The sequence below is a fragment of the Aulonocara stuartgranti genome (assembly GCF_965226115.1).
Source record: "Aulonocara stuartgranti genome assembly, chromosome: 1".
Classification (NCBI taxonomy): domain Eukaryota; kingdom Metazoa; phylum Chordata; class Actinopteri; order Cichliformes; family Cichlidae; genus Aulonocara; species Aulonocara stuartgranti.
Genome location: NC_138939.1, coordinates 4625001 through 4642940, shown reverse-complemented (window position 1 = coordinate 4642940; position 17940 = coordinate 4625001). Strand labels below are relative to the sequence as shown.

Below are 17940 nucleotides of genomic sequence, written 5' to 3'. Positions count from 1 at the left end.
TTTTGCAGTATTTTCTTCTCACACCACTTTGTGAATCTATATACAGTAGGTATTTCATATTTAATCAACAAATTCAATTTCAATTCAATTTTATTTATATAGCGCCAAATCACAACAACAGTCGCCTCAAGGTGCTTTATATTGTACAGTAGATCCTACAATAATACATACAGAGGAAAAGCCAACAATTATATGACCCCCAATGAGAAAGCACTTTGGCGACAGTGGGAAGGAAAAACTCCCTTTTAAAAGGAAGAAACCTCCGGCAGAACCAGGCTCAGGGAGGGGCGGGGCCATCTGCTGCGACCGGTTGGGGTGAGAGAAGGAAGACAGGATAGAAGACATGCTGTGTGTAGTGAAGTAGATTTTGGGGTAGGATTTTACGTGATGTCCGCAAATGCAGCACTAACATCAACGCCTTCCCAGCTGATAATTAGCAGCCTTATAAGAAACAGCTGCGCTTCACTATCACATGGAGGCATTTGGCAGTCTTTTCCCATCCAAGGTGGCTGAGAGCGTTAGGCAGCTAAGCACTGCAGATCTCCTGAAGAAAGCTGCTCATTAGTATTGCCGTTTAGTAGTGATGGCCAAATGAAGCTTTCTGAAGCACTGAAGCTTGTATTGAAAAACGGTTCATTACTCGAAGCTTTTCAACACAGTCCTCTCTGGTGACATCTGGTGCTGTCCATAGACAGGGAAGTAGCGACAGTGACACTGGAAACAGCCAGAAAGCCCAACCCAGTGGCCGCAGAAACCCGACATGCTGGTAATACCCCAGACAGGGAGCCATTGCTGCAGGCTCGAGAACTCACTAGCCAGCTGACATATCAGACACAGCGAGATCCAACTGGTGAGTAAACTGGCAAACCGCGGGCAATAGGCCAGGGGAACACAGCCTGCAGCAGCACAGCCACTGAAAGTGAAGGGCCAACTGGCCCTTCTCTACTTGTCAGATACACAGGATGCCAGTAATTTAATCTTTTACTCTGTGTAATAGACATGAAATTAAATAGAATTAAAAACCAAACGAAAACATGTACAGTTTTGCTATTTGAACTATGATATACAATTTAATAATGATACTGAACAAAACTGAGATCTGGGCTTTAGATTGCCAGTAACTATTCTACAAAAATATCAACCCAAAGGTTCTTTTTTTCCTGGAGTGACAGCTATTTTTTCAGTCATAAACTGGGTTAGCAAGAAAAAAATTGTTTGCAATAACGTCTTTATGATTAAACATTGAAAGGCAGCTATTACAATTATTATTGACACCACAGCCTTCAGTGATTCACAATGTTTTTAATATAAAATAAACCTCGAAACAGTCCAATTACAATAGAACATTAGAATGCTGTTCATGCAATTAACATAACAGCCTCCTAAAACACTAAACTAATGGCAGGTGAGTTTCATTTAAAACCTAGATTTGAGCTGGTATATAGAAATGTGAATGTGTGACTTAAGACAGAAAAATAAAAAGAGCAATTTTCTATTGTTATACCTCTGATCTCTGAAAGTGGGTGCAGAAGAGACACTTCATCTATCATCTGTCTTATTCTGGCCTTTCTTTCCTGCTTCGCTATTTCAATTTTTACTCTCAGAAGTGCTCCAAAAATGAAAAAGGCTCAAATGCGTTATCATCATATGTTACATGATCCGGTGGAACGTTAAACCCCTTGCCGCAAAGACTCTGTCTATTCTAATAACAAGAAAACTTCAAAATAAAGTGGAGCTGTTAAAATCTTCCCACTTAATACATTCATGTACATTTTTTAGTCTCAGTCACTGTCTTATCTGATACATTGTTTTATACATGAACTTAAGAAGAAAGAATGTTTCTAGATTTATATTACTTTACACATTTTAAAAGGAAACACATAGGCACTTCTTGGGTTACTGGTAGTTGTGTGTGAGCTAGGTGCTGGTGCTACGTTGTTTCACTGCTTGTATTAGTAACTGAGGTTTTAGCCTTTCTCAGTGACATCATAAACCACAGGAAGATGAAGAAACCTGCATGGAACAAGAAAGAGAGAGAGATAAGCAAATGTTTAGACTTTGTACAGGAGATACAATGAGTATGCACATTTGAAAATAAAAGCAGTAAATCAATGCTCAGTCAGGATCTGCAGGATGGAGACGTGATTAGAGGAATGGAGATAGCTGGGGAGAACAAAACATGGCTGAGAAAAGAATCATAACAGACAAGAAAGGAAGAAGAACTCATGACAACAAACAAACACCACAAAAACAAGAATGAAATAAATACAAGGTGCTCGACACACAAGGAAGGGTACACAGAGGGTGATAGAAACTAACAAGAGGCTAAAAAAAACTAAAGGAGGAAAGCACCCAGGACTATAACCAGGAACAGAACTATATAGTAAAACTAGTAGGGTTCAAAATGCAGGATTACCATAAATGACACATTATAATAACACACTTTAATAACATTGCTGCTCATTATTGACACAATTTTAACTTGTCATTTAATATTTTACACATATGTTAATATTAAACAATCTTTAATCACAAAGACAGTTGCCTCGAAGTGCTTTATATTATAAGGCAAAGACCCTAGCATACTGTAATAGAAAGAAAACAGAGAAAACTCCAATCATATGATCCCCCTATGACCAAGCACTTTAGCAACAGTGGGAAGGGAAAACTCCCTTTTAAGAGGGAGAAACCTATCACATAATCCTGGCAGGTAGAATAGCACTAATATGAGCCCAGAACTGAGCCTAACACATAAAATAGTTATACGGACCTTGAAATGAGTTCAGGATACAGAAGAGGTAGAGGCCAACAGTGGTCAGGTAGCCAAAAGAGAAGAAGACCAGGCCCCAGGTAATGCCGAGCAGAGTCATGACTCCCAGCAGGGTACAAATGTCTTTCTTTGCTCTGTCACGGTTACTCTGCCCAAACTGATTGGCCAAATATACAATTACACACAGATAGATAAATGTGTTTGAAGAAACATTTTTACTTATCAAGGTATGTGTTGCTTTTCCTTTGTAAATAAATGACTACAAATATAATGCATTGCTCAAAATAATTAGAGGAACAACATAACAGCAACAATGGCAAAAGAACATCTCATTGGGAAAAAAATCAATGCTGAAATGGACTGGTTAATGTGTTAGACGCGAAAGGATGCCATGCTATTTGAATAAAAATAATATTATCAACCTACACAGGTCTAAATTCACAGTAAGCCCAAACAATAAATGGAAAAATGATGCAACAGGCTTATTAGTTTTGCTGAAACTTCATTTCAGCCCCTCAAAGTGGTTCTTAGTAGTTTGTAGGCTCCCATGTGCTTATACGTATGTCTGGCAACATGCACATGCTCCTAATGAGATGATGGATGTCTTTGGGGAAATCCTCCCAGATCACCAGGGAATCATTGAACACTTGGACAGTTGAGCTGCAAATTGGCAGCATCGGATGGACCAAAAACACAATGTCCCAGAGGTGTTCTGTTGAATTTAGGTCAGATGTGTGTGGGGGCAGTGAATATTATCAGTTCCTTCATCCGACAGTAACTGTTTGCACACTCTCATCACATGAGGCCAAAATTGTCATGTGCCAGGAGGATCCAAGGGCCCAATGCTCCAGTTTAGGGTTGACAATGGGGCCAAGGATTTCAGTTTTATTTGTCATATGCAAGTTAGCACAGGGTCAACATTGGGTCAACATTTTAATAATAAAATGTATTTGACAAGCAGCAGACAGTCCCTCAGCGACAGATAGAGATCTCTCATTCCTGTAGTGTGTGTGTACACCTAACGGCAGTCAGGGTTCCTGTTGTTAATTTCATTAATACAGACGTCGACAAAATTGTTGGTACCCTTCGGTCAATGAAAGAAAAACTCACAATGGTCACAGAAATAACTAATCTGCCAAAAGTAATAATCAATTTTAAAAAAATCTATAAATCTTAACCAATGAATGTCAGTTATTGCTTTACAACCATGCTTCAACTGAGTTATTTCAAAAATAAATGGATGAAACAGGCCTGGACAAAAATGATGGTACCCACAACTTTATATTTTGTTCCACAACCTTTTGAGGCAATCACTGCAATCAAATGATTCCTGTAACTGTCAATGAGACTTCTGCACCTCTCAACAGGTATTTTGTCCCACTCCTCATGAGCAAACTGCTCCAGTTGTTTCCAGTTTGAAGGGCACCTTTTCCAGATTGCATGTTTCAGCTCCTTCCAAAGATGATCAATAGGAATGAGGTCAGGGCTCATAGAAGGCCACTTTAAAATAGTCCAAAGTTTCCCTCTTAGCCATCCTTGGGTGTTTCTAGCTGTGTGTGTTGTCCCGTTGTAAGACCCATGACCTGCGACTGAGACCAAGCTTTCTGACACTGGCCAGCACATTTCTCTCCAGAAGCCAACCTTTGTGGCTTGTCAACATGTAGTTTGGCATATTCCAGCCTGACTTTTTTATGATTTGTTTTCAACAATTGTGTCCTCCTTGGTTGTCTCCCATGTAGCCCACTTTGGCTCAAACGACAGTGCGATCTGACACTGATGTTCTTTGAGCATGAAGTTCAGCTTGGTTCTCTTTAGAAGTCTTTCTGGGCTCTTTTACCATTCAGGTTATCCGTCTCTTGGACTTGTCATAAAATTTCCTCCTGCAGCCACGTCAAGGGAGGTTGGCTACAGTCGCATGGATCTTGAATTTCTGAATGACATGGGCAACTGTAGTCACAGGAACATCTAGCTGCTTGGAGATGGTCTTATAGTCTTTACCTTTAACATGCTTGTCTATGATTTACTTTCTAATCTCCTGAGACAACTCTTTCTTTTACTTCCTCTGGTCCATGTTGAGTGTGGTACACACCATGTCACCAAACAACACAGTGACAACCTGGAGTCATAGGCACACTGACTGATTACAAGATTGTAGACACCTGCGATGGTGATTAGTGGACACACCTTGGATTAACATGTCCCTTTGGTCACATCATTTTTATTCTTTCCTAGGAGTACCATCATTTTTATCCAGGCCTGTTTCATGCATTTATATGTTAAATAACTCAGTTGAAGCATGGTTGAAAAGCAATGTTTGGCTTTCATTGGTTAAGATTTATAGATTTTTTTTTTATTGATAATTACTTTTGGCAAATTAAAGTTATTTCTGTGACCATTGTGAGTTTTTCTTTCATTGTCCGAAGGGTACCAACAATTTTGTCGACGTCTGTATCAAAGCAGTTGAAACTGATTAAGAACATTTAATAACTTCCTTTCCTACTTAAATGATCAGATCAATATTTTCATAGAATTTACTTTGACTTAAACGCTAACAGACAGCCCATCCTACAGTCTAACCTTTAAAAGGAAGCTATGCATATTAAATAAAAATTAATGGTGGTGACGAGGGATGGTCTTCATTTTTGTTGTTAAATAGACTAATTTCTTGTTGCGTTTTGAGATTTCACAGAACATATTGACATAGAAAACATCAATTTCAATAGCAACATAAAACTGCCTGTACCTCTGTGCTTTTGCGTAGAATCAAGACACGTCTGATTGTCGCTCCAAACATAAACATGTTAAAGAGGAACACCAAGCTGAACAGTCCCACTGTAGTTCCCATCTTTACATAGTTATTGGTTATATAGCATCTAAAAAAAAAAAAAAGGGAGTGTAGGTGATCCGTGTTTTAGTCTCTTACTCTGTGAAATTAAAAAGTACATTTTGTACTTCATAGAGGTGTTATTGCAGATGATTTAGATACATGTGGTTAAATATACCAGAAACTTCTCAGTATTTTAATTTTGGTGAAACTGGGTTTGCTGCCTAATGTTTATGTTACATTTATGACAAAGGACTACAGTGTGAACATGCCAAGATACAGAAAGTATGATGCATATTTATTTTATGAATAAATATGAATTACATTGCAGTTTTGTTGGAGCTGTCCAGAGGGACTTGGCCATAAAAGCCTCTGTCAATGATCACCACCACTGACACAATGACTGCAGCAACACCTGAAACACAAGAACTGAACAGTTATACAATATAAAGCACCTTGAGGTGACTGTTGTTGTGATTTAGCGCCATATGAATAAAATTGAATTGAATTATTCAGATGATGATGATGATGATGATAAACACTTTCATGCCTAAATTATTCCACTCACCCCATCCCACCACACTGAGTTTGAGCAGGTATCTCTTGATGTAGATGTTGAAGACTTTGACTAAGAGAAGGTAGAGGTGGAATCCCTCCAACGCCATCCAGATGAAAGTGGCCAGCAGGGAGTAGTGAAGGGCAAGAGCCATGTATAAACAGAGCCCAGAGGAGGACACTGCTGCCGCTGCTTGATTGAGCAGGAAGTGCAGGTTGAGGAGGATAAGTGCAATCACGAGGTTGATGTGGACCCTCATAGAAACATCTTCTCTGACTTTTCTGGCAAATACAGGAGTTGTGATTCATGGTAAGTGACAACTTTCAAGCAGATTATTTGGTCATATTTTGTTTGGAAAAAAATGGAAAATCCAGTAAGGAAGAAAGAAGGAAAGGGAATAAAGACAATACAGATGAGAAACGATGGGATTAGAGGAAAAAAGATTAAAATAATGCAAAAAAAAAAAACAAAAAGGATAATTAATTGACAATAAGTGAGGCGAACCTGATGAGAGAAAATGCTAAAGAGTTGATGGGAGCAGGAGAGGAGGATGCTATTAGAAATGGGGAGGATTAAGTTTTGAAGGATGTCATCAATCAGAAAACAGAAAATTACCTATTTGTGATGAAGAGAAAAACAGTGATGACCAGGGTAAAAAGAGACAGACTGCAGCCAATCAGAGTGATGTATGTTAGAATCTCCTGGTCTTTAGGTGATGGGGAAGCAGTGACCTGTGGAGAAAATGCACTTTCACATTGTTTTGCAGCATCTCCATTGTGAGCTAAAATTCAAAACAAAAAGACACACAAAGTATAAAGAGCTGATGTAGATTAGAGAAAAATTACACAGATAAGATGGGGACAAATCAATTAAACAATGAACATTGGATGAGTACAGATGGCACTAACAGAGGAATAAAGGTTACAGTCATGAGTTGTGAGTATTTGTAGCAGGAAAAGATGACTATGTGGACATTTTTGTTTTGGCATCTAGTGGTAGTATCAGGAATGATACAGATCAAGGGCATCTTTCTATTTTGACAGAGTATCATTTTAAGCATGCAGTAATGTTAGTATCATGAAAGTCACCCCTCATTTCTTTATATTTAGCTTCTAAGGATTCTTCTTATAATTTTATTTTAAACTAGTTTGTATCATTGTTACTAGCAGTTTGTTGCAGAAGCACAGGTTTTTTTTTCCCATTTCTTCAGTTCATCCTATGAAAAATGGCAAAAGTAGCACAGGTTTAAGGGCATTGAATAATATATTTGCACCAACAAACTGATTCCAAACAAGCTTTTAGCAAATACACTATTCATGTTCCTAAAGTTAATCTAACTTTCAATTTATGTTTTTTCCTATGGGTCCCAAACCATATAGTTCTGTGACCTTGATCTACAACATACAAATGAAAAGGAAAAAAGAGATTAGGATGGGTAACAGAAGTAAAGGAAGAAAAGTACTGTAATATCGTTAAAACACTCCAGGGTTGAAATGTTGAATTTCCAAGTTTTTCAGTAAATGCTCTATAAATCATTAAAATAATCAAAGTTAGTTTAATTTAGGACATGATTTCTTATGATGGTTAAACTTTGAATTAAAGGACTTAGGAACAGATTAAATTCAGTGAAAGTCTTCCAGTGTTGGGCAAGTTACTTTGAAAAACGAATTAATTATAGTTACTAGTTACTTCTTCAAAAAATAAACTGAGTTAGTAACTGAGTTACAGTTTGCCTTGAAAAACTATTTACTTTGCCTTACTTGGTATCATCCTTTTCAGCACAACCTAACGTGTCTGAATTTAAAGTTGTGTTTTCATTTTGACATACTGTATTAACACAACTAATCTACAATCAGACAAAAAACAAAATCAGAATAGAAAAAGTTATATATTTTACTGTAACAACCACAAACATGTTTAATGAATTGTATTTCAATGAATTGTATTTTCAATTTTAAAATCTTATGCACAAGTTTTGCAAACAACAAAGTTATTTGCAGGCATTTACCTTTTACCTTGATTTTTTATAACCATTTCAAACTATTAACATAACAATCAGGTGTTCTGCATTCAATAAGATGTCACACAAATTATTTGTGCCACTCCAAATATTTCTTTCCACTACAAAGGAGAACATCACAGCCTGATACCTGCAGGTCTGACAGCAGCAGGTATATCACTCCTGTTTTCTACCTATATCATTTTTGATTGGTCGACATGGTGCATTTTCCACCAACACGAAAGGGCAGGTTTTTTGTTTTTTTGGTAATAAGCAGAGAGTGCTTGCTAGCTCTGTCCTTAGACAGTAAATGTAACAAAACTATTGATGAAAAAAACCACGCGTATATATTAGGCTGTTAGTAACGCCGTTACTTGTAATGCCGTTATTCCCATCACTGATGTCTTCACAAAGACAGAGAAACACATCTGTGTTGTTATGTTTGCCTCTCCACACACACAGTGTCACTACTGGGGAAAAAAGTAACACAGAACAACTTTTTACCGAAGCATGAGAAACATGAACGTGTTGGATTATTAGTAACACACCTGCCAACTATGAAGAAGATCAGAAAATGGTTGTTAAGATAAATGAAGAGAGATTTCCCATTTTATTACTGAGGTGTTTGTCAATATTTTGTTGATGAAGTATTATTTAGTCTAAAGACACATAATTCTTGAATTAGACTTTTTATAATGAATATGTTGACTCCTACCAGGAGCACAGCAAAGTATGTGAGATGGTCACAGGAACAGGTGAGATGATTTTCACCACGTGTCCATAGGGTAATGCAGCCATCCTGACTGAAATCTGATAAGTCAAACAAAGAGATCAGTTATGCATAAGATGCTATTACATCCAGGTCATATCAGCGCATCTTTGTGATTTTGAGAAAAACCACAAACAACAATGACTCTGGTTTATAAAATAAATGTTCATGTTAGACACTAATGATAATGTGAAGCTTGGTTACTCACTTTTTCTTGACAAGTTAAAGAAGTGGCACAAGGCGTTTTGGGTTTCCTATGTCACAGAAATATTACATGTTAACATGTTTTTATTACACGTACCTAATTTATGTGAATTTGTTGAATATAAAATGTATTTAATAATATAATGTTAACAGGCCAAAATAGAGTAAATGATAAAATTCAGAAGCAGTTACATTTATTTCCCTGGTAAGGTTGATGGTGATATTGACACGCTGCTGTAGTCCTGATATGTTCTTGCCCTCCACACTCAGGCCAACCAGTAATCGATCATACACTTCATATTGGGATCCTAACATCCTCTACAATAAAACACAAATTCATCAGTTGGTTTTCACAAGAAAGATTAATCTAAGCTTTGTCTATTCTGAAATACATCTACTATTATTTGCATCATATTTAAAGGTGTTGTTGATTTTTCCCTTAGGCATAAACCTTCTTACATAAACCTGCATATTAAATTGTATTTACTGTAATCACATTTTATGCATTATTGCAAAGAGCTAAAGAGCATCTATTTCTGCACAGTTGGTTGAATGTGCCACATCCTGTTTTGTAAAATATTACGGCCTGTGTGAAAGCTGAACTCTTAATATCTCCATATTTAAAAACAAAATGTAAAAAAATAATGGTAAATGGATTCGTTCTTATATAGCAATTTTTTACTCTGAATACTTAACGTGCTTTATATTCGCACTTTCATTAATAATTATTTTCATTTACACTCATTAATACTCTGATGGATACATCAGAGAGCAACTTGTGGTTACTATGTGCCCAACAATATTTGGCTCACAGACTGGAGCAGACAGGGATCAAACTGCCAACCTTAGGAGGTGACCTGCTCTACCTCCTGAGCTACAGCCACTGGCCCTGTTGTGTGTTTCTTCTTATCACTAAAATTGGAGCGGCTCCCAAAGGGGTCTTTAAATTTATAAGCTCAACATTAGAAAAGTTTAGAAACTAATGCACTGTTACTCACATCATCAGCATTTTTAAAATAAATAAATGACTGCACTATTATATCACTAAATTAAACATTAAATTAATGTTCCTGTAGTGAAAACGTTGACATATTCCACGTTTTCACCACAGTTTACTTAAACATTAGCTCATTGAGTCATAAGGTATGATGTTGAAAACAAACTTATTATGTCATGAGGGTCCTCTATCTGCATGATTTACAAAAATTTTAAATTCAAAAAAAAAGAAAAAAACCCAAAACACACTGGATATAAAATATTCTGAATACACAGCATACTAAAGGATCAGTACAAAAACAGTTTCTGCACACTAACAATACAATACAGCACCTGTGAAGTTGACTGCAAGTTCATATTTAGAGTGATCATGTTACGTCTGGCATAGCAGACGTGTGGAGTTGGAGAATATGACCCAAGATGCAACTTCTGATGAGAGTGAGCTTTATTTTATAAAGTGTGTGAAAACAAACAGAAACGGCGAGGCGAGAATACAACCTAAACTGGAAAAACTAACAAAACAAACCTGAAACCAAAAACAGAGATGCAGGGAGCCACCGAGAGAAAACATGAGACGGCGGGAGATCACACAGACGAACCAGCAACACACACGAAAACACAGGGCTTAAATACACACAGGGCAATCAGGGAATGGGAAACGCGGCTGGGATTAGTTGGACATAACGAGACAAGGGGAAGCGAAACTAGAAACATTGACAAGAGGCACAGACCTTCAAAATAAAACAGGAACTCACACATGCAAAGCCACAGACTAAGAAACACGGACTTTACACAGAGGAATACACAGGAAGAAATGACTAAACACTAAACTGAGGAAGAACAGAACCAAAATACATCACAATAATAGAAAACACAAAACGCTGGGTCAAAAGACCCAGGATCATGACAGATTATGCAAAATGGAATTGTAACAGAAGTACTCCAAAAGAATTTTTAAGAACAGCATAGAAACTTTTTAAACTGAATTTCAAATTCAATTATTTTCGCACTCATAATAATTTGTTGTGTTTCTCTTACTAGTATGATGTGCAGAGATCAGAGCACAGTCCATTTGAATTCCTTGGTAAAATTATATGATCGTAACATGAAAATGATGACTCTGCTGCTCTACCAGTAATACTAATAACAACAATCCACTAATTTTCATATATTTCCAGGCAAGAGAACATACTCGTTACAGAATAAGATTGACGAACTGTGCGCTCTGAACAACCACAGACTATACCGTGAGTGCAGCTTGTTTATCTTCACGGAGACGTGGCTAACCGAGCTAATGCCGCAGGCTAACGTAGACCTATGCGGTTTCACATCCGTGAGAGCCGATAGGGACACGCAGGCCAGCGGAAAAAGCAGAGGTGGGGGACTCATTGTTTACGTTAACAACAGATACTGTAACCCTGGACACGTCTCCGTTAAAGTTTCGGTATGCCGTCCGGACCTGGAGCTGCTAGCTGTTAGCTTGCGGCCATATTATCTACCTCGGGAGTTCAGTCATGTGATCTGTGTGTGTGTTTACATCCCTCCGAGGGCCGACGCAACAGCTGCCTGTGAGAAAATACACACAGTCACAGCAAGACTTCAGACACAAAACCCCGAGGCTTTCATTATTATATCTGGAGACTTTAACCATGCCACACTGGATTCTACTCTGGCTGCTTTTCACCAGTTTGTGAATTGTCCCACAAGGAGCAACAGGACAATTGACCTACTGTATGCTAATGTGAGAGATGCATACAGAGCCACCCCCCTCCCCCCACTAGGGAAGTCAGACCACAACCTGGTTTACCTACAGCCACAATACACACCCCTCGTCCAAAGGCAGCCTGTCACAACGCGCTCCATCCGGAGATGGACCCCAGAAAAGGAGGATGCTCTGAGAGACTGCTATGACACCACAGACTGGGATGTGCTCCTGAGCCCACATGGTGAGGACATAGAGGGGGCGACACACTGTCTTACAGACTACCTCAACTTTTGTGTGGACACAGTCGCCCCTGCTAAGACGGTACGGTGTTATCCTAATAACAAACCGTGGGTAACACAGGAAGTCAAAGCTGTCCTCAACATGAAGAAGAAGGCTTTCAGGAGCAAAGTGAAGGAGGAGATGAAAGCAGCACAGCGGGAGGTGAAACGCTGCCTGAGGGAAGCAAAGGACACCTACAGGAGGAAGGTGGAGCAGAAGTTGGAGAGGAACAATATGAGGGAGGTCTGGAATGGTGTGAAAACCATCACAGGCCACAACACCAAGAAAAGCACAGTGGGGGGGACTGTGGAGAAGGCAAACGAACTCAACAACTTCTTCAACAGGTTTGACCAGCCCACAACCCCCCCACCCTCACCTTCACTACAGAGTCCTCTCCCCACTCTCCTGCCTCCCTCGCTTCCCCCCCTTCCTGACACCATGACACCCCCCTCCTCCAATCCCTCTCTCAGCAGCAAGACATCTCCCCCCCTCCCCTCCTCCCAAACATCTCCCAGTGTCACAGTGGATCAGGTCAGGAGGCAACTGAGGAAGCTTCGCCCCAGAAAGGCAGCAGGCCCAGACAAGGTGTGTCCTAGGATGCTAAAGGCGTGTGCTGCTGAACTTGGGGAGCCGCTACAACGAGTCTTCAACCTCAGTCTGCGACTGGGGAGAGTGCCCGCCCTATGGAAGACATCCTGCATCGTCCCGGTCCCCAAAAAGAACCGGCCCAATGAGCTGAATGACTTCCGACCGGTGGCACTGACGTCACATCTTATGAAGACTCTAGAGCGGCTCTTCCTCAACTTCCTCCGACCACAGGTACAACATGCCCAGGACCCACTACAGTTTGCATACAAGGCGGGTGTCGGAGTGGAGGATGCCATCCTGTACCTCCTACACAGAGCCCACTCACACCTGGATGGGGGAAAAGGCACGGTCAGGATACTGTTTCTTGACTTTTCCAGTGCCTTTAATACCATCCGGCCCTGTATGCTTCAGGAAAAACTGAACAGGATGGAGGTGGACCCCTGCCTGGTGGCTTGGATCTCCGACTACCTCACCGACAGACCACAGTACGTCAGGCTGAAGGACATCACGTCTGGCACTGTGGTCAGCAGCACAGGAGCACCACAGGGAACTGTGCTGTCCCCTCTTCTCTTCACCCTGTACACCTCTGACTTCTGCTACAACTCTGAATTATGCCATATTCAGAAGTTTGCAGATGACACGGCCATCATGGGGTGTATCTGGGATGATCAGGAAGAGGAGTACAGAAGTCTGGTGAGGAACTTTGTCGCATGGAGTCACACAAACCACCTGCAACTCAACACCTCAAAGACTAAGGAACTGGTTGTGGACTTCGGGAGGTCCAGAGAAGGTCCACTGCCGGTTCAGATAGAGGGGGAGGAGGTGGAGGTGGTCAACAAGTACAAGTACCTCGGGCTGTGGGTGGACAATAAACTGGACTGGTCATGCAACACAGAGCACCTGTATAAAAAAGCCCAAAGCCGACTGTACTTCCTCAGGAGGCTGAGGTCTTTTAACATCTGCAGGAAGCTCCTGAGGATGTTTTACCAGTCGGTGGTTGCTGGAGTACTTTTCTATGCTGTGGTGTGCTGGGGGAGCAGCACAGCAAAGAGGGACTCATCCAGGCTGGAGAAACTGATCAGGAGGGCTAGCTCTGTGGTCGGCATGAAGCTGGACACTCTGGTGACAGTGGCAGAGAAAAGGACATTAAAGAAACTGATGGACATTATGAACACTGCTGGGCATCCTCTGCACACGGCCATAAACAATCAGAAGAGTCTGTTCAGTGACAGGTTGCTTCTCCCCAAGACAAGAACTAACAGACTTAAAAACTCCTTTGTCCCACACGCCATCAAACTGTTTAACTCCTCTCTGGAGGGGAGAGGGAGGGGAAACAGGAGGACAAAGGAGGGGGGAACAACTAAGCTGTAGTGCCTCTTCACCTCACTGTACAATACCTTGTGCAATACTTTTTGTAAATAGTCAACAGTGCAATAGACTCAATACTTGAAATGTGCAATTCACTTGTATTTTTATTTTTTATTCCTATTTATTCTATTTATCCCCTTTGTATATTTTATTTATATTTGTCTCTGTATTTGTGTGTGTGTGTGTGTGTGTGTGTATGTATGTATGTATGTATGTATGTATGTATATATATATGTATATATATGTATATGTGTACACCCGCCTTGTATACATATATACATATGCCTTGCATATGTATATATGTATATATATATATATATATATATATATATGTATATATGTATATATATATATATATATATATATATATATATATATATATATGTATATATATATATATTATGGCATGCCCTTTAGGAAAATATTATATATATATTCCAACCAAAGTCTGAATATATAGAATGAAACTTGAATATATAGAATGAAACTTGAATATATAGAATGATCTTTTGAATATATAGAATGAAACTTGAATATATAGGATGAAACTTGAATATATAGAATGATCTTTTGAATATATAGAATGAAGCTTGAATATATAAAATGATCTTTTGAATATATAGAATGAAGCTTGAATATATAGAATGAAACTTGAATATATAGAATGATCTTTTGAATATATAGAATGAAGCTTGAATATATAGGATGAAACTTGAATATATAGAATGATCTTTTGAATATATAGAATGAAGCTTGAATATATAAAATGATCTTTTGAATATATAGGATGAAACTTGAATATATAGAATGAAGCTTGAATATATAGGATGAAACTTGAATATATAGAATGAAGCTTGAATATATAGGATGAAACTTGAATATATAGAATGAAGCTTGAATATATAGAATGAAACTTGAATATATAGGATGAAACTTGAATATATAGAATGATCTTTTGAATATATAGAATGAAGCTTGAATATATAAAATGATCTTTTGAATATATAGGATGAAACTTGAATATATAGAATGAAGCTTGAATATATAGGATGAAACTTGAATATATAGAATGAAACTTGAATATATAGGATGAAACTTGAATATATAGAATGATCTTTTGAATATATAGAATGAAACTTGAATATATAGAATGATCTTTTGAATATATAGAATGAAGCTTGAATATATAGAATGAAACTTGAATATATAGAATGAGCTTTTGAATATATAGAATGAAGCTTGAATATATAGAATGAAACTTGAATATATAGGATGAAACTTGAATATATAAAATGATCTTCTGAATATATAGAATGAAACTTGAATATATAGGATGAAACTTGAATATATAAAATGATCTTCTGAATATATAGAATGAAACTTGACGTCACGGAGGCGCTTGCGCCATCTAGTGTTTTCCTTGTTTGTACCTGCGAGGAATGGCACTATGAGCCAGTCCGCACGGAATTTTGTGGCTCAAATTCTAAGTAATGAGGAGCTAATTAACACCCTGGCAAATGCATGTTCTGGGCAACCTAATATTTGTACTAGTGTACCGCATCGTACTACTGATGAAGAAATTTATTCACTTTTTCGTCGTGGAAGACCAAATGCAGTGAACCTCTCCGGTCAGATAACCCCTGGTTATCCAGCTAACGTTACTGCGGTCAAGTGAGCCCTCACTTACGAAGTCGCAGTCAAGCTAGCCGCCCCGCCAGCCGCACCTAAAATGTTGTTGCACTACTCTTACGCATATTACGGTATAGGTGCCGACTGGCTTAGAAACGCAGTGTTTTCTGTCCTGACACTATTTTACTTCACAATCCACTCCCAGTTTTGGTTAATCTCCACTTTCACCCCTGTGATCCACAGCCCAAATTACTGTATGATTCAGAGAAAATTAACAATAAAATTTACCCAATTTACTCAACTATACTTTTAATGTCCTCATCTTTGAGCTCAGATTACAGGAAAACTGTAAGAGGTGACGCAGATATCTCACTGGATTATGACTCTGGGTGACCCCCTATCCGCACCCTGTGATCCACAGCCAAAATTACTGTACGGATTTCTGATAAAATTAAATCCTATTCCATTACCAAACAAAATGAGTTCATTGAAGTATTTGCTTAGCTACAAGAAATGTCTTTCCACACACAATTTAAATTTTTCAAAATGTCATTCACACACCACCTCAAGTATCAACTTCAGTTTTAGACATTATTTATTCAGTGCTTAATCACAACAATAGTCAACTTAAGGCACTTACATAATAAGTTAAACCTTACAATAATACATACAGAGAAAAACCCAACCCAATCATATGACCCCCTATGAGCAACAGTGGGAAGGAAAAACTCCCTTTTAACAGGAAGAAACCTCCGGCAGAACCAGGCTCAGGGAGGGGCGGCCATCTGCCTCAACCGGTCAGGGTGAGAAATTACATTTCTCAGATTACTGATTTCTCATATTACTACTACACAGTTTAGATACACTCAACAAAAATATAAACGCAACACCTTTGTTACTGCTCCCATTCCCCATGGGATGGACGTAGAGACCGAAAATTCATTCCAGATACACAATATAACCATCCCTCCCAAACAGTGGTCACAAATCAGTCCAAATGTGTGGTAGTGGGCACATCTGCTATATTGAGATAATCCATCCCACCTCACAGGTGTGCCACATCAGGATGCTGATCTGACATCATGAGTAGTGCACAGGTGTACCTCAGACTGCCCACAACAAAAGGCCACCCTGGAATGTGCAGTTTTTTGCGCTATTGGGGGTCTGGGGACCCAGAACCGGTCAGTATCTGGTGTGACCACCATTTGCCTCATGCAGTGCAACACATCGTCGCATGGAGTCTATCAGATTGTCAATTGTGGCCTGTGGAATGTTGGTCCACTCCACTTCAATGGCTGTGCGAGGTTGTTGGATATTCGTGGGAACTGGTACACGCTGTCGTATACGCCGGTCAAGCACATCCCGAACATGCTCAATGGGTGACATGTCCGGTGAGTATGCTGGCCATGCAAGAACTGGGACATTCTCAGCTGCCATCTGCCCTGAACAATGTGAACCATGATTCATCCGTGAAGCGCACACCTCTCCAACGTGCCAGACGCCATCGAATGTGAGCATTTGCCCACACAAGTCTGTTACGGCGACGAGCTGGAGTCAGGTCAAGACCCCGATGAGGACGACGGGCATGCAGTTGAGCGTCCCTGAGACGGTTTCTGACAGTTTGTGCAGAAATTGTTTGGTTGTGCAAACCAATTGTTCCAGCAGCTGTCTGGGTGGCTGGTCTCAGACGATCTTGGAGGTGAACCTGCTGGATGTGGAGGTCCTGGGCTGGTGTGGTTACACGAGGTCTGCGGTTGTGAGGCCGGTTGTATGTGCTGCCATATTCTCTGAAACGCCTGTGGAGACGGCTTATGGTTGAGAAATGAACATTCAATGCACGGGCGACAGATCTGGTTGACATTCCTGCTGTCAGCATGCCAATTGCACGCTCCCTCATTGCTTGTGGCATCTGTGGCATTTTGCTGTGAGACAAAACTGCACATTCCAGGGTGGCCTTTTGTTGTGGGCAGTCTGAGGTACACCTGTGCACTACTCATGATGTCAGATCAGCATCCTGATGTGGCACACCTGTGAGGTGGGATGGATTATCTCAATATGGCAGATGTGCCCACTACCACACATTTGGACTGATTTGTGACCACTGTTTGGGAGGGATGGTTATATTGTGTATCTGGAATGAATTTTCGGTCTCTACGTCCATCCCATGGGGAATGGGAGCAGTAACAAAGGTGTTGCGTTTATATTTTTGTTGAGTGTATCTAAACTGTGTAGTAGTAATATGAGAAATCAGTA

The 17940-nt window shown here is 39.6% G+C and overlaps 1 protein-coding gene across 1 annotated transcript in view; it reads right to left on the bottom strand.

Annotated features, from left to right (window-relative positions):
* Window positions 1–1383: 1383 nt before the first annotated feature.
* Window positions 1384–17940, bottom strand: part of LOC309712190 (adhesion G-protein coupled receptor G2-like) — a 38507-nt gene continuing 21950 nt past the window's right edge. The window contains exons 7-15 of the mRNA XM_082542830.1: window positions 9315–9440; window positions 9127–9172; window positions 8865–8959; window positions 6766–6881; window positions 6163–6431; window positions 5919–6009; window positions 5514–5643; window positions 2771–2927; window positions 1384–2013 (exon numbers count right to left, since the gene is read on the bottom strand). Coding sequence (XP_082398956.1) covers window positions 1931–2013; window positions 2771–2927; window positions 5514–5643; window positions 5919–6009; window positions 6163–6431; window positions 6766–6881; window positions 8865–8959; window positions 9127–9172; window positions 9315–9440 — 1113 coding nt within the window. The 3' untranslated portion in view covers window positions 1384–1930. The remainder of the gene's footprint in view (window positions 2014–2770; window positions 2928–5513; window positions 5644–5918; window positions 6010–6162; window positions 6432–6765; window positions 6882–8864; window positions 8960–9126; window positions 9173–9314; window positions 9441–17940) is intronic.